The 23,959-nt window shown below is 46.5% G+C and overlaps 1 protein-coding gene across 5 annotated transcripts in view; it reads right to left on the bottom strand.

Annotated features, from left to right (window-relative positions):
* Positions 1 to 23,959, bottom strand: part of GRAP2 (GRB2 related adaptor protein 2) — a 63,515-nt gene that overhangs the window by 17,546 nt on the left and 22,010 nt on the right. For 2 of the 5 annotated variants that reach the window (XM_034643608.1, XM_002914589.4), the window contains exon 2: positions 3,527 to 3,618. In XM_034643608.1, coding sequence (XP_034499499.1) covers positions 3,527 to 3,604 — 78 coding nt within the window. In that variant the 5' untranslated portion in view covers positions 3,605 to 3,618. Of the gene's footprint in view, positions 1 to 3,526; positions 4,003 to 22,052; positions 22,287 to 23,959 lie in introns of those variants that run through there. The other 3 variants (XM_034643607.1, XM_034643606.1, XM_034643605.1) reach the window with 3 other exon arrangements.

Here is a 23,959-nt window from a genome sequence, read left to right as displayed (position 1 = left end):
TGGATGGAATTATAGCTCTTAGAGGCAGAGGAGAAATCTGAAATATTAGAGAAGTTAATTGACATAGGATTAACTCTTAGTGCTTTCAGGTCTCTGTTTCAGTAGGAAGAGATGGGGTTGAATTAGACATGTTACAGAAGCGGGTAGAAATGGACTGGGTCAAGAGACATTTTTTAAAAACCACCGGCAAATTTCAGAGGGAAATAGAAGTCTGGTGCCGTGTGTAGCTGCAGGTCGGGGGAGGGGGGTTGAGGCGCAAACATGAAACATCCGGCTCCTGACATCAAATGTTTCTCTCACAAGAGAAGTGGGATCAAGTCATTTGGCCGGAGTTCCCCGCCCACCATCTTGTGCATCAATCATCCTGTCATCAGCATCTAGTGAGCACCTGCTGTTTGCACTTAGGTGCTAGGAATACAGATGTGAATAAGCTGAGGCCTTTGTCCTGGGGGAAGTCACAGTCTAGAGTGGGTGGGGTGGTGGTGAGCTAGTCAGACATTGTACCTTCTAGTGAGAAAGTCTGGTTAGTCTTTTAGTATGAAAAGCCCAGGATGAAAGGACACCCCAGGAGTAGAGTCTGGGGCAGTCAGGAGCCGCCTTTGAAAGCACTTGCAAGATCTTGGGGCTCATGACCCGTCTCTGGAGTGGCAGAGTAGGGTTGCAGTTGTACGTAGAGACCCACGGACAGCGCACGAACCACCACGAAGCAGACATGCTGTGGGGCTCAGCCAACAGGCCCCTCTCCACCGCTAAGCTACAAGGACCAGGATTTGAAAAGAAGGAGAGGTTTGCCCTTCTGGTGGAATTCTACACGAGCCTGCAGACACAATTTAACAATCCAAGCCATTTGTACTGAGCACCTATTTGGGGCCAGGACTTGTGTGGGGCACTGCTGGGAAGACACAAAGATGAACCAGGCATGGCTCCGCTCTCAGGGAGCGCACAGATCAGCGGAGGAACCAACCACTCATTCATTCATCAAATAGTAGGGAGGGTCAACCCTCTGCTGGTTTGAACACTGAGACTGACCCGGCAATCAGGATCCCACAGGGTGAGGGCAGTGATGAGATATGGGCGTACGGTGCACGAGAGCACGGAGGCTTGGCTGCTCGGGAATGACCGTCATGGGAGGTGAGCTCCGCAGTGCCTTGAATGAAGTGTGTGCGTGATGCTGTGGAAGAGCTGGAGAGGGAATGATTAATTTTGCTGGGGCCATCAGGAGTGTAGACGATTCATGAGGGTTCCCGGGCAGAGGTGGTCAAATACGTGTGTGTAGGAGAAGGACACTCGGGGTATGGGGAGAGCCTGACACAGCTTGGTGTGTATATTGCAGTGTGACCTGGGCATTGTATACACAAAGGTGTGTGCGTGTGTGCAGGCGTGTACGTGTGTGTGCATTTTCATGGACGAGAGCTTGATGAGGTTAGGGAGTAGGCTGGGACGAGGTAGCTTAAATTTCAATCAATTGGTAATGGGGAACCATTGAATACTTTTGAGTAAGGAAGTGATCTGACCTGACTTGTCTTCCAGAAAGATCCTTCTGAGACTAGTATGTAGGATGACTGAAGGAGGAAGAGACAGGAGGTGATGAAATCAGTCAAGGGGCTGTGGCAGTGGTCTGACTGGCAGCAGGAATGGGTCATACTGAAATATGGCAACTATTTATGAAGCATTCACTTTGAGCTGGGACCATTACTGTTAACCTTTTCCAGAACTCTGCAAAATGGAGATGGTCTCCACTTACAGATAAAGACAGTGGAGCTCCTGGGGTGGAGAATGAGCCAAGGATGCACAGCTAGTAAGCTGGGATTCAAACTCAGATTTATCTGGCTCTAAATTCCTTCTCCTTTTTACTGTACCAGACTCCTCTCTTGCAAAGAAGGGGATTGCTTAAGAGATCTCAAGAGAGAAAAATAGTCAGGACAGAGAACATGTGTAGGAGTGAGGCCGAACTCCATTCAGATCCAGAAGAGGGACAGTTAACAGTGTCGAATTCCACGGACGTGTTAGTAGGGTCATTATATTCCACATTAAAGAGATCACTGGTGGACTAAAGGGAGTGTTGGGGGTAAAAGGCAGATTCCAGAATGTTCCAGTTGAATAAATGGGAAGTGAGGAAGTGGAGGCACCAGCACACAGAACTCCTCCCAGTGTTGGTAGCAGAGGAGAGAAAGAAATCAGGAGGTAGGTTGAGAAGCAGAGTTGGGGAAGTTTTTTTGTTTTTTTTTTTCCTTTTTTCCCCTGAGGAATAGGAAACACTCAGGCCAGATATTAGGTTCTGTTTGCAATGGGATATGAGGGGTGGGAGTTGGTCCCCCCGGCCTCTTTTGAGTGAGGACAGTCTACAGCGGTTGATAACCACATGGTCACAATACCGCATAGAGAAGGGAGGGGCTGCCCACCACGTGGCAGATCCCTCTGTGACCTTGGTAAGATCCCACAGAAGTGAAGGTCACCTTTTCTTGGGTCAGCAACCCAGGCAACACTTTGACCTTGAGAAGCTGCAAGACTGAAAGCACCCTCTTTGCAACTATATTCCTGGATCTTTGCAAGGTGATGATAGTAAGAAGGATGAGTTCTGGGGGTGTTCAAGTTCCAAACCAAGTCATCCTACCTGGTCTGTGCTCCATGGACACTTTCTGAGTCACCCTGTCACGTAATGAAAAGGTTCTCGCTACTGCAAGCGTACTTCTCCGTGGTGAGCCTGGGTTCAGGGCTGCCGTGCTGTCTGAGAAGGGCCATGTGGGCTGCTGAGGACCAGGGAAGGGGATTTCTGAGGGTGCTCTGTGGCCAGGCGGGGGGGGGAGTGGGCATTAATGTCACAGACTCCTCGAAGGGCCTAAGGGCTTGTGCTTTTGCTCAAAACAGGGGCTAAGCCTGTAAGTGCGGTGTGTGAATGTGGAAGCCCAAGGCCTCTTCAGCCCTGCAAGCAGCCACTACAGCTCAAGTGCGGGTGTCAGGCAAGTTTCAAGGCGTCCTTGAGGGGCAGGTGTGGATGGCCTCTGTTGGCCCATGCCCCCTCCAGCTGTCTTTCTCAGGCCATCTCCACCGGCATCCTGCTGTTAAGTTCCTCACAATGCTCACTGAATGCCCCCACCCCCATCGCCAAGCTTGAGGTCAAAGTCCAGCTCACGCTCCCTGCATTCCCTGACAACCAATGTTGCCGATGTTGCCCCTCCTTCCTGCAACCCCATCTCGCAAGCTGGGGTCACTTGTTCCCTCACCTGTGCTCCCTGAGCACTTAGACAAGAATATCCATAAGAGCCCTTTGGATGGCTTTCTTCCCCGGCTCCAGACCATGAGCATCTCAGGACAAGGATGGTGGCTTCTTTCCATCCCCCAGCCTGGCGACTGGCACCTGGGGCGGGGAGGAGGGGACTCAGAGGAACCCTTTTGATTGAGGTGAACTTCTCTTTTTGAAAGGAACTGTGTGTAGTTCTTAAGAAACAAAGGCATGGGTTGTTAGGTGAACTTGAGGACCAAACCAGGGTAACCCAAACTCCCCAGGGCCCCCCATGTCACCTACCTTCAGAACGTCTCCAGTGTGAAAGCTCAGTTCATCCTCACCTGAGGCAGTGAAGTCAAACTTGGCAATGGCTTCCATGTTGTGACGTGAAGCTGGAAGAGAAGTAATGTGTTCATTATGCCCTTCTGTCCAGAGAACAGAGCAGCGGCCACGTAGCAGTCTGAGGCGCCTGGTCCAAGGCCTCCAGGCCTGAGAGGGAGGCCCAGGCCCCTAGGGAGGGCCTTCGTTTCCGGGTAATTGCTGTGGGAGGGAGCCTGTAGCTTGTGCTTCCCTTTCTTCCCTGAATCCCCACATGCCAGGAGCAGGGAACGGAGGCCTTTCCCCTTCCTCTCATCTCCCTTTGCCTGCCTGGCCTGTCGCCCTTTCTGAGGGCATCCCTGTTTCCGGTTGATAAGGATGGAAGACTCGCTATCATCTCTAACTTGAGGCCCGAGGGGCTGGAAAGACTGCTCTGTAAACATCGCCCTGAGGCTGTCCCTTGGCAGCTATATTTAACCGGGCAGTGTTAATTAGACAGATGCCATTTTCTTTTTTACATCTGAATCATTTAAGAGAATTAGGCAGCATCGGCCAGTGGGGAACTCAGTCCTTCCACATGTCTTCAGAGTGGAAAGCATTCCGGTTCTAGAGGCAGGGGACTCGATTAGTCAGATTCCTTATTTCATTATTAGAGTGTAAGCCAAGTACATTTTGAAAAATTTCATTCTAATACTTCTGAATCAAGTTAAAATATTATTCCCACCCCTCCCCCAGGAATACACGAGGCCTATGTAAAATAAAAAAGTTAGCCTACAAAAGAAATATAGTTGGGTCTTTGTTTTTTGTTTTTGTTTTGTTTTGTGTTTTCAGGAGACATAGGGGCTGTGATAGAGCAGAGTCCTGGTTTTGTTGGTGACTAGCTATATGATCTTGTGCAGTAACTAAACCTCTTGGGGTCTCAGTTTTCTCACCTGTAAAATGGGGATCATAATATTCAACTAATAATAGGGGGTTCTGGGTGGCTCAGTCAGTTGAGCCCCTGACTCCTGATTTTGGCTCAGGTCGTGATCTCGTGGTGGTGAGATCAAGCCCCCAGTCAGGCTCTGCACTGGGCATGGAGTCGGCTTAAGATTCTCTCTCTCCCTCGCCCTCTGCCCCTCCCCCTGCATGCATGTGTGCGCTCTCCCTCTAAACAAATAAATAAATAATCCTCAAAAAAATTGTATAGAATGAATTTATCCTCAGCAAAGGTAGCCTGACCAAAAGCAGCCTGAGTTTTCTTCTGATTTCTCCCATTTTTTATGAACTTTCCTCTCTGAAATTTGATGCTTATTCTCCATGACCCGCAAATCCTTTGGTTCTCTGCTAAGACAGTTTGTTGTTAGTCATGGAAGCTGTTGTTTGGCATTTACGTTTATCAGAGTTTGGCTAAGCCTGAAACCCTTTAGGTTAGTAACCTCACACCTAATGGCTTTCAGTAACCAGTAAACCAGGACCACAATCACACTATCAGCGGGAATTTCCACCCAAGTGACAAGATTTGGGTAAATGAGGAAGGTGGCTGCCGGTGGGAGGTGCAGCAAGCAGAGATCAGGTGATAAAAGCCAACTGCCCTGGTGGTAACAGCAAGGGGCTCAGTTCTCTGATTTTCCACATTTGCTTAGTCTTACAAAGGCAATTTGTAGAGATGATGATTACCCATCCCAAAGGTATAGATATTAAGCAAAAAATATTTCAGGAGCCAGAGTAAAATGTCATAGTTAATTGTTTGAGCTTTATCACTAGCCAAAATTTATTTCCAAACAAAAAAGATATATATATTTTTTGTACCCTTTCTTCAGGATCTGTCCATCTAAGGCAAATTAAAATTGTGACCTAGGATGGCCCACTCGACAGGAAAGAGTATTCTGCCCTCCTGGGTGAGTGCTAAATGCTTTTGCTGATTTGCTTCACCCCGTGGCTTTAACATGAAAAGCCTCCCCTAATTAAGGCCTTGCCTTGAGTTTGCACGAAGATGTGATATCTGTGGGTCACCGTCATGGTATCCACAGCAGTTACTGGTCACCTCAGGAGAGCAAGTGTCAGGTGAATGGTCCTGAAAACCAAGATCCCATTTCTATGCAAATTTACCTTAATAAGCAGGATGGAGACAAGGGGAGGGCAAATGCTAAACATATTAGAAAATCACATAAATTAGGGATGAAAAAACATCCAAGGCATGCTCTAGATATGACCTTGAGCTTGGGAAGATCTTTCCTACGTTACATGTAACTTGAATGCAGCCTGGGTGCTGGGTCCAGGCTGGCCGCGTGTTACTTCAGTGAGAAGGCCGAGACAGGAGCAGCAGTGCTTCCGAGAAACGGCCCTTTTCTCTGCCTTCCCCCAGGAGGCAGGCGGTATGGCAAAGCCAAGTTCATGGGCACATCACAGAACTCCCTAGCTTATAATATTAATCCTGGCTCCGAAAACCCAATTAAACAGGCCCACTCTTCATGAAATCACTTTGAAAAAATGTGTGTGCGTCCCGCTTCCCATTTCCATTTGTGAAATGAATCTGCTCAGATGCTGTTTGGCAGGAGGGAGACATCCAGGGGGGAGTGGGCTATATTCTATTTTCATTCCAAAGCCAGGGCTTTGCAATTCCTCCCCTTGTATTTACCATTCCCTGCTCCCCTAATAGCAGTGCAACCCCAGGGGTCCGTCTTTTGTTTGATCATAAAAATGCACCAAAATTTATATCCCATTTTTCTATATCCATTAGTCTTAATTTTAAAAACTTTTAAACTACCACCAGGGAAAAAGAAAACTGAACTAAGGTATTTTGTTCAGTATTTATCCATTTGTTTTATAGTCTGTACCTTCTACTATATATATATTAATATACATATTATATTAAAAACATGGTAGCAACAATTTCAAGACCTAAGAGAAGGGGGAGGAGGGGCAGGGGAGAAAGTGCAGCCAGCTCAAGAGTTCAAGAAGGCAGTGGAGCCTTCTAGCTGCCCTGTGCAGTTACAGTGCTCCTGACCTCAGGGGGAGATGAAGAGAGAGACATCTCTTTAAAGAACCTCAGGGATGGATTAAATGTGCGTTTCCATCCAGTGATCAGCTTCAGAAATGGCCGAAATGCTGCCTGCTATGGAACGTGAATGACAAGTGACAGTGTCCAGGGGCAGTCAAGCCGCTCCTGCAGCCTCCCCCACCCACCCCGACCCCGTTGAGGATGCCATTTGTCCAGGAATCCTACTGCAGAACCATGCAGGGCTCCTGCCCTTAATGCTGGCTCTGCTTCTCCCCATCCCTCTGCATCTCTCTGGCTTTGCCCCGTATGAACTGCGCGCAATACCCATGAGCAGCCCCGTGACACAGATCTGCTACGCCGCTTGGCAGCACCGCACAGGACTTCCCCAGGCACGATTTTCTCTGCCCCTGCATTTCCATTTAAGCTTCTTTTACCACCAAAAAACCAAAACAAAACAAAACAAAAAAACCCTGAAAAATATTCAGGCTTATATACCAGGAATGTTTGCCTACTTCTAAATACAGTCACCACCGCGGACGAAACAAAAGCCACAAGACAGCTCTTTAAAAGAGCCGCCATGTGAAATCCAGATTAATTGGATGCGTTCAGAAACACATAGTTACCCTCAAAAATCGCACCAGGAAAGAAACTTCTTGAAAGATTTCAGCTCCTCCTAAGTTGGCTATGAATAGCCAAGGCTTCCGTTTTATGCATCTCTTAAAAAGAGCAATTGCGTAACATCACAAAGCTGTTGGAAGATTCAGGCTCAGGACCCAAAGAAAGAAGGAGCTGGGTCCTAAATCGAATCGGCAACACCGCTTCGTATTTGGCTGTGGAGAACTCTAATTTAAATATTATGTGACTTGCACCAGTTTACGCTATAATTCAGTTAAGCTATTTTTTTTTAAAAGCAGAGAAACATTTTTGCTCTTTGTAAATACTGCTTTAGCATAGTTATCAGGACGGTAGCGACAGACGTAATTTTTATAAATCTATCTTGTGTATGAAATGCAGCGATAGGACAGTGAGGAGTTTACCTGAAAGGACTTTGACTGTAGCTACCAAGAGGAGCTTGGCTAAAAATGTAAAATTCTCCAGGCAGTTTAACTTCACATAACATGGCGATTTGGAACCCACAGCCTTTCTACTTGTCAGGCAAAGCCCCTCCTGGAGTCAAGGAGAAGGCAGAGTGCTTACTCCCTGCCCTGAATTGACAAGGTCAGCTCCATTACTTTGCAGAAGCAGGAAACCTTCCCCTGCGGGGGGTGGGGGGTGGGGGGGATTATAGCTAAGCCTCACTGTACACAATGGGTATGTTTCTGAAAAGTGATTAGGAATAGAGTATTTGTAAGTGGCATCATATTAGCATTTTAGAGGCTTACTCTACAAAGGAACCCCACGGTGCATCCCTTTACAAAATGAAAAGGAAAATTTGTTATGCAAATGACTACCTTTTAATTTATCTGTTTTAAAATCTGGGTTTTCATGCATCTATGAGTCTTAAAAACAGAGCACACCTGTATATCCGTCTAGCACCTCCCACCACGGGTTAAATAAATGTTAGCTTCCTCTCTTCTTAACTCCCAGAACGCTTTTTAAAAAACCTCTCCTATTGATAGGTAACAGTCCACCTTGGAGTATAGAATAGGAGTCATCAAACCTTTTCTGTAAGTAACAGTAAATGTTTTGGACTTTGCGGGCTGTATCCTCTCTGCCACAGCCACTCAACTGGGTGGCTGCAGCTGGGAAGGCAGCCTGAGAGAACAGTATTGAACGGGTGTAGCTGGGTTCCAATAAAACTTTATTTATGAACGCTGAAGTTGGAATTTCACCTAATTTTTACATGCCACGAAGTATTACTGTTCTGATTTCCCCCCCCAACCCCACTTAAGAATATAAAAACCATCTTAGCTCATGGGTAAAAATAGGTGACGGGTGGGGACACCTGGGTGGCTCAGTCGTTAACCATCTGCCTTCGGCTCAGGGCATGATCCCGGCGTTCTGGGATCGAGCCCCGCATCAGGCTCCTCTGCTGGGAGGCTGCTTCTTCCTCTCCCACTCCCCCAGCTTGTGTTCCCTCTCTCACTGGCTGTCTCTCTCTCTCTCTCAAATAAAAAAAAATCTTAAAAAAAAAATAGGTGATGGGTGGACTTTGGCCTTCTGGCCGCAGTTTGTGGACCCCTGGTATAGACGCTTATCCATATCTTGCTTCCGCAGTAGTCTGTAAAGTTCCTGAGGGGAAGAGCTAGAGCTTCGTGAACTGAAAGTGGGCTTAGGAGTAGATGGGCTGGATTTAAATCCAAGATGTGCCATTCCCTTTCCAAGTGTCCTGTTTCTTTATCCACTAGACGGGGTGACCACATCTGCTTCACGGGGGTGCTGTGTGCTCATGTGCGTGAAGACTCTGGCACACAGTAGGCATTCCATACATGGTGGCAGGGGATGGTGTTATTGACTCTTAGATTCCCTACAATATCGAACCAGTGCGCAGTAGGCACTCAGTATATGCTGAGTGAATGAAAATGTGATCAGCGACCTGCCATCAGAGTTACAATTATAATTGATTTCCTCAGGGAAGGTGAGGACCCATTTACAAGGATGAATTAATTTCCCACTCAAAGGTGTCCTGACTTCTCAGCAAACTCAGCCAGAGATAATAAAACACACACCCACATGAAATGGTCTGATTTATTTAATCCAACAGAGGGCAATGGTGCACCCCAAACTGTCAGTTCCATCCTGTAACTTTTTTTTTTTTTTTGCATCCTGCGTCCCCACAACCTTTATCTCGACAGGTTTGGCCACTGTCCTCCTTGTCTCTTGTGTGTTTTAAGGCACATATATTTTAACATTTCAAGGAGTCTAAAGCCCATACAATACAGAATGACTTTGCCGGGAAAGAATCGGAAGTCATTGGCTCCTACTCATATTCCGCTGCTTGAATTCCCGGAGTATCCTGGAAAGATGGTCCCGTTCATCTCAAAGTGATTAGTCCCTCACTCCTGCTTTTGATTCTAGGTTAATGATTTATGTTGAAACCCGTGCTGTGTGTTTTTCTTTTTATCTGAACCCTATAGCTGTCATTGGAGACTTTTGGCCTTAGTTTATTTATTACCCTTTCCTGGGCCTTAGACATAAGGACAGGACACTGAGAAAGGTCATAGGTGGCCCTTCTTGAAAATTTGTATGCTTAGGATGGACAGCTACCTATAATTCACCCGTCAGCTATTGCTTAAATATCCTTCCAGAAACCCAAATCAATCTATTCTGGAAAAGAAAGTGAAAAGAGGGGAAGAAAAAGGCTGAGCATGGCCAAGAGATCAAGGGCTGGCCTTTCTTCATTTCGGGCTTTCAAACGACAACATGCTTGCTCTCTTCTACGCCAGCGGAATCCCTGCTTACACAATCTCTCTCAATCAGATGGCCATGTTGGCAATGTTAACCTTCTTGCTGAGTGTCTAACATGGTGTCCTCGTTTCTTTGCTGAGCCTGCTCTTGAATTACTTCTAACTCATCCCTGGAGCCTTTAAAATAAAAGCCCTCAAATCCTAGTCTAGTAAGATCCTCCTTCTGGTTTCTCTGGAGACTCGGCTCTGTGGCCACATGTTGAGGGTGAAGTGGGGGTTGGATCATGGCGGCACCAAGCCTGCAGACTGCCATGGCCTCGGGAACGGCTATCAGAGGCTCTGCTTTCCAAGATTTACAACCACCGGCTCCTACACTTACTAGACCTCCCCAGTCAGAGATGCAGGACCATTTCTTTTAAGTTAAGGATCTCAGGGGAATAAACAGCCTACTCAGAAGGACCTGGCCTGTTTCCACAGGTGTTCTCTCCATGGGATGTAAACATTTCTGACTTTACTGCAACCAAAGTAAGCGAAGACAAGTGGAATATACCCACCAAACCATTTCTGGCTAGTTGGCTGAGATTTTAGTACCCTCTAAAAGCGTCCATTTTACATGGTTTTGCACATATGAGACATTCTTATCTTCCTCTTGTCCCTAGGTGACTCATTGTTTCCCCCTCCAAAGCTCCAGGAAAGCATAAATTCCCCGGGCATTACCAGCAGGGGCGAACATGGGGAACTAGAGGGGCCCTCCGCAGCCTGGCCGAGAATAGCAATTCCTCAGCGGCTGATCTGCTGATGTGGTCTTGGGGACACAAGGAAGTGGCTTAGGAAGAAGCCTTCAGGGTACGCTCCATCTCCCCTGCAGATGTCTTTCCCACATCACAATCATCCGCTGGCTGCGTCACTTCTGCAGAAAGCAGCACCAGAGCTGTCTCTGATGACAGGTCATGAATGGCCAGTGGGTCCCCAAGCGAGAGTTGAGATGTGGGCAGGAGAGGAGTACTGTTCTCTCCTCCCAGGCTGGGAGGGGTCTCAGGTTCAACCCGTAACCCCCTCGCTGAGGCTGCCTTTACGCACCCTGACCTTGGGACGCTGTCTCTACCAGCACACCTGCTGCTGACCTTCTGCCAACCGCTTAGGGTTTTGGTCCACCCTTTGGCCTTGCCTTTGAGATGTCTCCCTATTTTCTAAGTGGGAATCATCTCCTCAGCTGGAAGGCACTTTCTTTTAGGTTCGGAAGCCAAATAAATATATTTCAAAGACGTACAGGCAAACTTGACACAACTGGGGAGTCCCTCTAAATCCCTTATATCCTTATTTAATCAAATTGCTGTTCTGTAGGTCCCTGCCTGTCACTGTGGATTAGGGAGTTCCACCGGTCTCAGGGATGTTTTCCTCTTTTTTAATTAGCTCCTCTTTTCCTGCTTAAGGTTTTTTGTTTTGGGGTGGGGTGGGAGGGCAAGGAGAAGGGAATAGAAGAGGGAGGGGACAAATCAGGGGACTGTGCCTGTGCAGGTCCCCTGCCCTCCCCTGCCTTCTAAATTGAGTGATGCCCAAGACAGAGGGTCATTTGCTCTTCCTGCTCCTGGTTACTTATCATCTACTCTTCTGTAATCAACACCAGTCTAGCATATCAAATGAAACTTTCTTGTTCTTAAAAAAATATTTTTTTTAAGCAATCTCTACACCCAACATGAGGCTCAAACTCACAACCCCGAGATCAAGAGTGGCATGCTCTACTAACTGAGCCCACCAGATGCCCTTCGTTTTTTTTTTTTCCAAGTTCAAAGCACATCACATAAAATTTCACTTGTCCTCAAACTTTTTGTAAGAAGAATATCCTTTTCTTTCAATGTAACGTCTATGTTCTATCAAACTCAACCAACTTCTATTCTTTTTTTCCCTAACTTGCCGTTCTCTGCAAAGTGAGGTTGCCAGCCGCAGAGGAGGGGCATGGGGCTGGCTGCCAGACAGACCTGGTTTCAGATGTCAGGTCTGCTGCTTCCTTGCTAGCTGGGGAACCTTACCTCCCCTGTGCTTCAGGTTTTGCACCAAGAATGCAGATAATAATGCTCGTTCCCAGAGTGGCCGGGGACAGGGTGTGGAACGTCCCACTTATCTCGCTGTTGGACAGTTCAGTGTCTCTCCAACCATTTCTCATCTATCTACTCTCCTTTCTTGTAGAGAAAACAGTTTCAAAACTGTTTTTCAAAAATGCACCAAGCATATGCGCCCTTCCCAGGGGAATGCTAGCTTCTCTCTACTCCCTGTGGAGTCCTGGCTGCAGCGACTTCAGAAGGCAGGACAAAACCTATCGTCATCAAGACAATCCCCCAAGTAGAGAGAAAAGACAGCACAAACCAAGAGGCCGTGGGGAGGTGGAAGGCTGAGAAACAGAAAACTGATCTGGCTTCTAAGCTTTGCTGTTGCCTGCCTCACCCAAGTCTAGAGCCAAGAACCAGCGGAGACTAAGTTCCATGTATTGATATGATCTATCGTGGGCCACGGGCTTCACATGCACTTTGCAACATGATTACGATTATGATCGTTATTACTCCTACGACCACGACTGCCACACCCATTTCATAGCTGGGAAACAGAGGGGCGTGATTACCGTCGGCGTCTGCTCACCCCCGAGGCTGTGCTCTTTTCCTTCACCACGCTGCCTCTGCCGGCACTAGCGGCACTGCCGGCACTGGCGAACATGAAAGTCCTGCACTAGGTCAGGATAATCACTGACGAGCTCAGGGCCCCCTGCACCTTCCTGCGTGGCTGTCCTTCAGCCAAGAAATTGATGGGCACAATTCTCACATACCCACAGAATTCAAGCCCATTATTCCTTGGTCTAAGAGGGCAAAGTCTGCAATAAACCTGGCTGACCTCAGCCCAAGCAATCTTGTGCTGTAAGCCCATTTGCCGAAATGGAAGCAATCTCAGTTAATAAACCTACATGCGGCTGTCTTCTCCTTGCCTTCCCCTTCTGTTCCTTTCTCATTCTCTCTTTCTGTCTTTCGAGGTCACGGGTTTCTAACCTCTCCCAGCATCAACATTCCTCACAATCTAGTCTGCTTTTGTTCGGAGCCCTTTTTCTCTCTCCTCTAAATGCCACTGACTTACCTCGAATCTAGTTAGAACAAGCGTACCTCAAGTCTTTTTGTTTTTACATCTCCTACGCTTTCTTATTGAAATGACACCATGAAAACATCAATCCAAAACAACAGCGACAGAAATGACACAGGAAGAGCCCACCCAGCCCCACTCTGCTGCCCCCAGACTGAGATACCACTTGCCATTTTCTTGTGCTATCCTGATTGTTCCCTAAAGCAACGACAATTGTCGACAAAAACACCATGAATCCTGCTGGCGAAATCCAAACAAGAATGAAGCATTAAAGATACACATACTCCCCAATCAGAAATTATTCAGTGAGCCCTACAAGAAGGGCAGGAGAGGGTGGCGGTGGATATGAGTGGAGGCGGGAAGGAGACAGACAGACAGACATTTTACAAATCCCCAGGCTTCTTTTCTCCCCTCCTTCACTTTCTAATTTCTATTCACATCATGATTTCTCTTCAAATATATCACCAGGATTTTATGGAGCCTTCGTGTTCTTTTTTCCTTCTCTTCCCGTTTGTTCACTTCATGTTTGTGTTTATTGATTTGGGCTCTGAACGCTTGGCTAGTTTATCATATATATATATATATATATATATATACACACACACACATATATATAGGAAAGCCTCCATCTTCTTGCCCTGTCGCCACCAGGGCTGTAATATCACTCCCAAACGTGAGGAGTCCGCTCAGCACCCTCTCTCCCTTCCCTCCCCATCTGCACCCTGTGCTACCTTAATTCTTATTTGGGCAGAGCACAAAAGCGGAGAGTAGATGATTCTGTGACCACAACGGCTTCAATCTTCTTGTCACTTTTTCTTATATTCCCAAGCCCCCGCTTATTATTGGAACGTGGGTCATTTTTTAGTTCACTGGTCTCAAAGCTTGCCAAAGTGGATGTTAACCCACACAACAGTTTACTCGGCTTCATTCGGTAAGTCTATCCCTCGGACATTGGAGGTAATTACATTTTTTAGGTATCATGTCACCCCATAAAGGTACTAGAAAGCTGCCAATAGAAGGGATGCTATTGCACATTACTTCCATCAGAAGAACAGTTATAATATTCTTATCTTTTTCAGAAATTCTGGTCATAATTTGAGTTCGCTTGAACTGAGGAACACCTGTATTTGCTTTGTTCAATGTAGTCTCTTCCTTTTTAACTGCCAGTCTTGATCCCCTAAACCTTAGGTTCTACAAGTTGGAGGTGACCGGGAAGTTGGCCCTGTCTTTCCCCAATGGTCATAGGGAAGGAGGAACTGGAAGCAGCTCTGTGAGTTGGTTCTAGTGAATCAAATCTATAATTTTCAGTCTGAATTCTGCCCTAAGGAGAAAAAAAAATAGACTGTGTGAAGATGGCGCTCCCAAGCCCCCAGTTCTCATTTCTAAGCCTGACTGCCCAGCTTCTCCACCACCCTCCGTGTGACGGGGCTCCGACTCCTTGCTCTTCCGGTCATTTCCTTCAGCTGACATCACAGTTTGTCAATGTTCTTCTTAAAATGTGTTACCTAGAATTCAGCCCAGTATTTGAGAAACGGTCTCAGCTGGGCTCAGCAGAAGGGCACTGTTTAATCACTTCCTCTGCACAACAGAGCTTTAATAACGTGTTACTCTGTTGGCCATTCGGGGTTCGACAGCAAGCAATGGGACAAAACCACAAATGTTCCCCAGCGCGAAGAGGGGTCACGCCAGGCCCCTCCACTTCACTTCTGCAAGAGACTTTTGAGAGCCGAAGTGTGAGGTTCAAAGTTAATCTTTTTGATTTTGATCTTGTTTTGGTCCTCCCTGTTGGCCAGTTCTTCAATTCATCACCATTCCTCTGGGCACGGATTTGTATTCCTCCTCTCTGGTTTCTCTCCCAACTCTTTTCTCACAAGCAAGCTTAATGCTTTTTTGGTCTTTATTTCATAATAAATGGGATGTGGGCTTTGGAGTCAGGCGGAGCTGGGCCTGCGCCCTGGCTCCTTCATTCACCAGCTGTGTGATCCTAAGCGAGCTGGTTCTCTCAGAACTCAGTTTCTTCTGAATGACTCCCTCCAGGTTTCCACGAACTTACTCATCAGCACCCTCAGAGCGTCAGCTCCGCACCCACCAGATGAAGTAGTTATCATTCTGCCGTGTTTTTCTGCATTTTCTGCTCTAGGGTCTCATGAAAAATCAACCAAATGCCTCTCTGAGATCAAACTTGGCCATGCCTGTGGCCCTTTCCTTAAATGGCAGTCTAATAACCTTACAGGAAAAGAACATAAACCAGAACAGGGTCAGCAGCTTTTTCAGGGTCATGCTTGAAGAAACGCAATGTGGAAGAAATTCATCTTTTCACTCCCTTTTCCTCTTTCGTGTCTTCTGTTCCTCACTCCTTCTCCACTTTTCCAGTCTGTTGAGTTTCCTTTTATGTCCTTTAAATAGGCTGCTATCACCTTCTCTCCCGTGCCCCCATTGTCCAGCCTCCATCCCACTTGCTTGTTGGAGCAAGGACTCCTAAATGTTGAAGCTTTCTGGCGCACACTTTCTGAGAGTCATTTTCCTATTTAGAATTCATCAATGCCCTGTTGTCATGCTACCTCCCAGATCCACTCCTATTGCCACTTCAGGCCTTAGCAATCTCTTCCCCATTACGTCTCTCTAAACAGACCTCAGAATACCACACGCCCATGCAAACGTGCCTTAGGATGACTTCTCATCATTCTCTAAGCACTCCCTCTGCATCCTCACCTCTGCACTGGTCCTCCCTCTGCCACCTAACTCAGGCTGCTAGGGACAGTCACGCAGGTTGTTTACTGCACAAGGGCCAGCGACTGAGGCTGCAGGGGGGGTTGCTAAAATCCAACCAGTGATCTTCTATCAAGCTTTGAGTCCTAATGTGGGGCTGCATCTGCCTAAAGTCAGGGGCACACTTTTTTAACGTAAACAAAGGCATCGGGTCTAACTTCGACTGCCCCTTCTAAGCCTTACTCGGGGTCTGCCCTTGCCATACCCTATGCTCTCATGCTCTCTTATTCTCACGTGGGACTTGAGGCATTTACCCCTTGCTTGGTGCTGCCACCACGTTAAGTGAGGCGGGCAAGCACCTGGCCTTTTGGAGTCCAGCTACCAGGGTCCAAATCCTGGCTGTACCACTAGCTATCTGGGTGACCCTGAGCAAGTTATTTCATCTCTCTGAGTCTCATTTTTCTCATCTTTAAAACAGGAGTACAGATGATAGTCCCTGTCTTAGCGTTCTTGTGAAGATACCTGAATACTTGAGATATCCATCTAAAACACTTAAGTATGGTGCCTGGCACATAGCGGGCATTTCATGCTTGTTAGCTACTGCGACTTTATGCGTATTCCACAGTAGCTACCAATGACTGAGACATGCTGTGGCTCTTAGGAAGAATGAGTGAAACAATGTACCCCTCACTAGGTAGGGTTGCTAGGTAAAGTACAGAATGCCCAGTTCAACTGAATTTCAGACAAAAGTTCTAGCATAAGTTTTCTAGCATAAGTATATTCCATGTGTACCTTGTCCACAAAAATCTCACAGGGGTATAGATGGTGCGTTGCTAGGAATGATGGCAAGGAGTCATTTCCACCCTGTCCTCTCTGCTCTGCCCACTGCCTTTCATCTCACACAAAGGGTCTCTGACATAAAAACTGGGGAGTGGGCCAATTTGTGGCATGGGACTCGAGGTCTTGGAAATGTAGGTGTTCCTGTGAAGGTTATGGTTTGCATGTGGAAATGAATATTCTCTCATTCATATGTGCTGGGAGCCACAAAACGTCCTACTTCCCACCTTCTCTGCTTTTTGTGTGTTATTTGCCACTTTTCACGTGGTGTGGGCCAAAAGGCATGCTTTTCCTGTTAAGCATTCTGGCATACTACGGGTTTTGATAAGTGGGTTTGATAGATTGGAATTCCATGTTTCCGTAAGTGAATTTTCTTGTAATCCGTATTCGTGGTAAAGCAAGAATCTTCTAAGCCTTCTTACGTATTCAGATGCTGCTCTTAACGATTATTCTGGCATTTCACATCGTTATTCTCAAATTTACTATCTGTGCTCTCATATCTATAACTTGTCAAATTTTTCCATGCTTGGCATTTGTACCACAGTTAAAAACAACAACAACAACAACAAACAAAGTAAAACAAAACAAAACTCCTGGGCACCGGCCCCAGTGAATTATTAGTAGTCCCATCACATGGTCACCAGGTTGACAGTTACTTGTATTACCTGTGTCCCTAGTCCCAATGACAAATAATCCTTGAATTGGTTGCTGATACCTCATCCTTTTAAAAATTTTTAAATATGATTTGTGCTTTTCTAGAGCCTTGCCTCTTCCTGGAACTACTGTAGAGGAAGCTACTGAACCCCCAGCAATACCTGATGTGGTTCTGTTCCCTTTAAGATCTTCTCTTCTTTTATTCTTTTTTTTTTTTAAGATTTATTTATTTATTTGAGAGAGAGAGTGCGCGCACACACACAGAGAGGGAGAAGCAGACCCCCCGCCCCACCGCTAAGCAGGGAGCCCAACGCGGGGCTCGATCCCAAGACCCTGAGATCATGACCTGAGCCGAAGGCAGACGCTTAATCGACTGAGCCCCCAGGTGCCCTCTTTTTTATGCTCTTTCATTTCAAATCCTTCATTACTGACTCCTCGTCCAGATTCTGTCCTCTCCCAACTCTGCCTGCATGGTCAAGCGGTACTGCCTTCTCCTCAGTCTGGTCCTCACATTTTCTGCTGCTTGACCTCACAGGGGTTTCATTCTCCTTATCTCTCTCAGGAATATCACCTATGCTTTATGCATTCACTCAGCAGACATCTATCTGCTGAGCCCCACTTTGTGCCAGGCATTATGCTTCACATGGAGATCCAGAGTGGATTAGAGAAGCAGTCTTAGACCTCAGCTGGTTCCCGGTCTTGAAGAAAAAACAGACAAGTTGGCCAAACAAATGAGATCCATGTAGTAACAGAGCCAAACCTCAGTTGTTGCGGAGCCCAGAGGAGTGGTTCCTAATCCAACCTGGGATGAGTACAGGTGCAGGAGGGGTTGAGGGGAGCTTCCCAAGTGAGACGACAAAGAAACTGAGTCTTGTGGACAAGTAGAAGGCACTACATCACTGATGGAGGGAATGATATGTGTAAATAGGAGTTGCGGGGCCCATTTAGTTCATTATAAGCATCACGGATTGGCAGGGGTTGGGCTTGGTGGTTTGGGTGGGGGCAAGTCATGGAGAATCTTGCACAACATGCCAAGGACATTGGACCCCATGTCGTGGGTAAGGGGGAATCACGGAAAATGTTGATAACCTCTGCATTACGAAATGTTTAATCTGGAAGCATTATGAAGGGTTGCGGGGCAGGGTGAAACTGGAGAGGAAGAAACCACTGCAGCGGTCTTGGCCAGAAATGATGGGGGCCTGAAATATGACAGCGAGAGACCTTGCTTCTTCCCTTCATCTTGGGCTTTTGTCTCAATAGTAAGTGCTTTATCTTATCTGATTTAACACTTGCAAAATCCTGAGGAGTAAGACCTCTTGTTCTATCCATCTGACATATGAGAAAACTGAGGTGCAAAGAGGTTTAAAAAATTGTCCAAGTTCATGTGTGTCAAAACGTGCTGGAGCCAGGATTCAACTACAGCCTGTGCACTTAACTAATATCATGCCTTGTCGATTACTTCGGCCAACTGGCAATGGCTAAAAGGCAGAGAACAGTCTAGAGCAACGCTCTCCAACAGAAATATGCAAGTCACAAATGTGAGCCACACATGTAACTTTAAACATCTTGGTAGCATATTTAAAAAATTTATTTTTAATAATTTATTTTATTTAACATGATATATCCCCAATACTATCATTTCAACATGAAATTGATAAAAATATTACTGAAATATTTTGCATTCTTTTTTCTCAACCAAGTCTGGTGTGTATTTTACAGTTATAATACATCTTGATTTGGACCAACCAATATTTGAAGAATAGTACGTGTGGCTAGCAGCTACCATATTGACCAGCAGGGATCTGGAATGGCTCTCATCTTTCTGCTATGGTAGATGGTGATAACATTTTCAGAGATATGGCACTATGGGAAGAAAAGGTAATTTGGAAGTAGTTTGAAATGCTTGAAAAACATCTAGGTAGAGATTCCTAGGCAGGGGTTGGATATATAGGTGCGGACCTCAGCATAGAAATCTGATAGACATATACAGTTGGAAGCTATTCCCATAGAGATGGTTATTAAAACACAGGCTTAGAAGGAACTCACATGGGGCGATTATGTTCAAGGACTGAGCTCTGGAAACACAAGGAAGGGATGGATGCCTTGTGTAAGTAGAGGAATTCATGTGTAGGTATCTCATCTCCCCTTGAACGGGAAGGAAAGAAAAAGTGAGTGTGAGCGCAGAAGGTAAGTTTGTGTAGGTAAAGAGGGTGAAGAGAGACAGGAAGTAGGCCTTCTAACCCAATGTTGGCAGGGGTTCTCTTGGCTATCCTCTTTCTTTTTTTCTCTTCTACAGAAAAATAAGCCCTTTTATAGCTGACTGCTCACAAAATCTATATGCAAAAAGGGGAGGAAGAAGCAAACAAAATGTAAATATTTGTTCAGCCCCAGGAAGCAAAACCAAGGATGAGCACTCATCTCTCCCAATTGCCATTCCATACTCTCTCTCTCATTAAACTTTCTATTTTGAAATAATTACAGACCCACAGGAAATTGCAGAAATAGTCCAGAGAGTCCCCCTGTCCTCTTCATCCTCTTTCCACGAGGGTGACACCATACATCACCACAGTACAGCATCAACACCAGGAAACTGACATTGGTACAACACTATTAACCGGACCTTTATCTTTTCTTTTATCATTTCTTACCAGGAAGCACCCTGAGTAAAAATCAAAATGAGGTAAGATGTAATGTCCAACCAGGCCCACAGCTTTATGTATGTTCAAGAGGTTTTATCCATGTAGCTAAATGACTTGCACCAAATACAACACCTAAATGCCACCTCAATGCTCAATACCTCCTTACAGCAATCTGTAACTTGTACAAAAAACATTATGTGGTCAGACCAGACTCTTTACTGTCTGCTTGGCTTCTTGGTACAGAGAACAGCAAAGAACAGAACAGACGGCCCTGCTGTCCCCATCAGGAGCTATAATGAGGACTCTTTGACTCAGAAGAGAAAGGGAGGTGCCCTACAACCCACATCTCACTGACTACCGAACCCAGGCTCTGTTTCCGATAGGCACTGTGTCTTGCTAGATGGCTATTTCATGCCCTCATCTACACAGCAGAAAACCAATGGATTAGAAGGGAGTTAGCATTCAGATGCGTGACTCTGTCCCCCGTTTAATCTGGGATGATTCAGAGGAACCCACAGCACCCAATACGACAGTCTCCTCAATAAATGCGAGGGGTTTAATTGAACCAGCTTACAAAAGAAACAGACCCAAAGGACACAGGCACATTCCTCAAAAGCAGAATCAAAGAGAGAAAGAATCAAGACATCTCTTTGTTTCAAGGAAACAAAAACCAATGAAAGAAAATTAAACCAACTTGAAGGGAACAGTGGCTGTCCACCAGCCAGGGTCTGGCCAAGGCAAATAACCCACTTATTAACAGTGAGAGTTCCTCTGTATTTTTCCTCTAAGTGGTAATTTGTTAACCAGTAAATATGGAATGACTTTTTTCCTCCCTTGGAGATAAATGAGCTCTAGTTCTCAAAAAACAATATATCTGGCAAGAGGTGGGAAACAGAAAAATGAAGTGTTTCGTCCATTAAGACCTAAAAATTCAGCAAAATACTAATTTCTGGTAGCTGGGTGAAAGGAATTTGACAAGTGGCCTTGACAATTTCTGAGCAGCTGAGGAAGGAACAATTTAGCAGGAACAGGCTGGAGAAGGGTGGTCAGATGCCTCCAGGCTGAGTGATCTCTAGAAATTTATTTTGTGTATCTACACCTTCCCTTATATTGTCACATACCATAGCTGTGCTACCGGTAATAAAATAGTTTGTGTCCAATTTGAGAAGACAGGCTGAGGGCAATTTGTCGTTGGAAAGACAAACTATAGGCTGAAGGGAACAGGACACAAGGAAGGGGGAAGGGGGCTCCTTACGCTGTCAGTCGCCATGGGAAGGGTCTTCCGCCCCCAGATGCTGAGACCCAGCAGCACTCACAGGATGAGGGTGGAGGAAAACAGCTAAAATCAACTCAGCTCTATCAAAGCTGTTATCGAAGAGTCAAGGGTGAGAAAACCAGTCATGTGTTTGATGGACTGGCCCTGCATTGACCAGAGTTTGAAATTCAGCCCTGAAATTCGTTCTGTCGTTGACCTCTCCCGTGACAATGTGGCTCGGCCATTTGTGTCTGACCCAGCCATTTGTTTGGGGCTGACCAGACACAGCCTGCATTTTTAAATCTGTGCGGATGCTTACACAGACCCCACTCTCCAGTCAGACAAGAGTGTCACCAGATGTGACTAAATGTGCCTCCTTTTTTAGCCGTTTAAATGTGAGAAATCCCTCCCGTATCAGTCCGCTGCAGGAAACTGTTTTTATCAGGGTCTTTCAACCCCAGCTCTGAGACACATCACAGATATTCCTGCAAAAGTTCCACAGCCGACAATGAAATCAACCCCGTGCCAGACAGACTCGAACACTCGGGCAGGCGGTGAGGGGATTGAGTCCTGCCTGCGATCACTCGGAGCTGTAGGGAAGCTTAAGGCGGGGTAGCAGGGCAAAAAGGGCAGAATTAAAATGTGATCAACGTGGCATCTGGTCTCTCTTCTCTCTTCAGCTTCCACAGAAGCAAATGTGGAAAAGGGGAGGAAGCAGCAAGGAAAAAAAAAAAAACAACAAGGAGAGACAGGGCCCCTTCTGGGAAAAACAATTCTTGTCTTGAATTCTCAACTGTGCATTCCACCTCAGAAAGCCAGTGACCACTTTTACTGAGCCCCGGACGACAGCTATGTCCAGTCTGATCCAGGCGAGAGACAGGCAAGGGGTGGCAGCTTCTGCCTTAATCTTTCTGCTGTCTCCCTTCCCCCTTCCAATCACAATAAATATATTTATACTCACTTGATTATGGCAGCCAGACAATGCTCCCCTAATTGGCAGTGATCAGGGCTCCAGAACTGCTTGGGTGAACCTGCTGTCTCTCTATCAGGCAAAGCCATAAGGAGCCACTAATGCAGTCCCCATTAACAATTTCCGGTGGAATATAAAACAGTCCCCCGACTCGTGCATGGCAATGAATTTTCCTAACAGCTCCTAAGAGCCAACCCTTGAGGAACTCAGACATTCATGAACCTGCCCAGCATAGAATGATTTTATAAATCTTCCCCACCCCCAGCTCTAGTGCATAGAAAAAAAACCATAGCCACTTCCTTCTGCTGGAGGTTCTTTTGTTCTTTTACGTTTTTCTTTTTTTCTTTTACAGGCTTTATGGAGCCAACTGTCATTTTTGGTGCTTGGTTCTTTGTAAATTTCAAGGACATCTGGCACGCAGTTTACTGCATTTGTTAGATTTGGTATTTGTAGATGCGTATGCAGTCTCTGCTGTGTGTGCGTGTTAACATTCCATGTGCATAATTTATGCACACAGAATTTGGAACTTGAGTGCCTCGGTATATTTTGACGTGTAAATGCGACTACCACAGCGCTGATCATAAGTAGTTGCTTAATAAACGCTTATTAAATAAATGAATGCACCAAGAAGGCAAATGTCATTCATTGATTCATCAGACATGTGGATGCCTGGTATGTGCAGTATGTGGCTTAGAACGTGCTAGATGCTGGGCGTTCAGTGGTGCACACCCACAGTCCCTGCCCTCAGGAGCTCACAGTTGAAGGGTGGGAGGCAGGCACATAAACAGGCAATGATAGGACATCGTGGAGACACAGGGAGAGGGCCCTGTGCAAGGCAACACAGAGCTAAGGAGGGAGACCTTAGTCTATCTAGGGGAGGGGCTGAGGCCATGATGTGTGCAGAGGGGTCTCTGAAGGTGGCGATGCCTAAGCAGGGGCCGTAAAGCATTCCAAAGGGAGTAGCATAATCGATGGCAGGACATAAGAAACAGCAGGGTGTGTGTGGAGATCTAGAAGCCCGAGGGTGTTCGGGAAAGCACTGAGGCAAGGAGTTGACAAAATTGAAGTGAGGGCTCAGGCAAGGGACTGGCTCTGGCCAGGAGGGCCTGGGGCGAGTAAAGAAAGGAGCTTCAACTACCTTGGTTAGTACTAAAATTCTTCTGGATTGTGCCAGAATGTGTACACGCACACCGCAAAGCAGAACTGGAACCTGCTTTGGAAGCACTGCCGACGTGCTGCTAGTCACTGCACCTGTCACTGATGAACCGTGTGAACCCGAGCAAGGGCTGCCTTCTGTAAGAGTAAACTGAGGACGTGGACTCTGCGGGCTCTAGGACCCTTCCTGGCTTCTCTATGGTAAGCTGCCTAGAGTCTCTGAGGTTTGTGTGCAGACCACACCTGGGCCTGTCCCCTGTGAAAACTGTGGGGCTCTGAAGGCATGAGGCCACTCCTGAGTGGCACATGGTGTCACAGAGTCACCGTCTTCCAGCACAGGCCTAGGCAGGAATACTGAATGCAGTTCAGCAGAAGCCCTTAAGAAGTCTTCACCAGAACATGCCGCATGATGGAGATATCCTCCTGTCCCCAGCCTGGGTCAGGGTCTCCTTATCTCAATGCTGAAGAACCCCCAATTCAATTCAAAGCACGGATCACTGCTTGATTACATTTCTCTAAAGCACTGCTGAGCTTATATCCTTTCTGCTCAAAAACTCTTACTGATTCCTCTTTACTTATAGACTCAAGCCCTGAGTTCTTAGAGTGACACTCAAGGTCATCCTCAATCTATCTCCCACCCTACCGGCCAAACTTCCACGTCAGCCAGGTGGGACCCCAGGCAATGACGTCCATGAAGATTCCTACTGCTCTGTCTTTTCTCCCTCCAGCCCCCCACTAAAGGT

Source organism: Ailuropoda melanoleuca, chromosome 15, assembly GCF_002007445.2.
Source record: "Ailuropoda melanoleuca isolate Jingjing chromosome 15, ASM200744v2, whole genome shotgun sequence".
Lineage (NCBI taxonomy): Eukaryota > Metazoa > Chordata > Mammalia > Carnivora > Ursidae > Ailuropoda > Ailuropoda melanoleuca.
The sequence above is the reverse complement of the archived record's forward strand: the minus strand, read 5'-3'. Positions and strand labels throughout refer to the sequence as shown.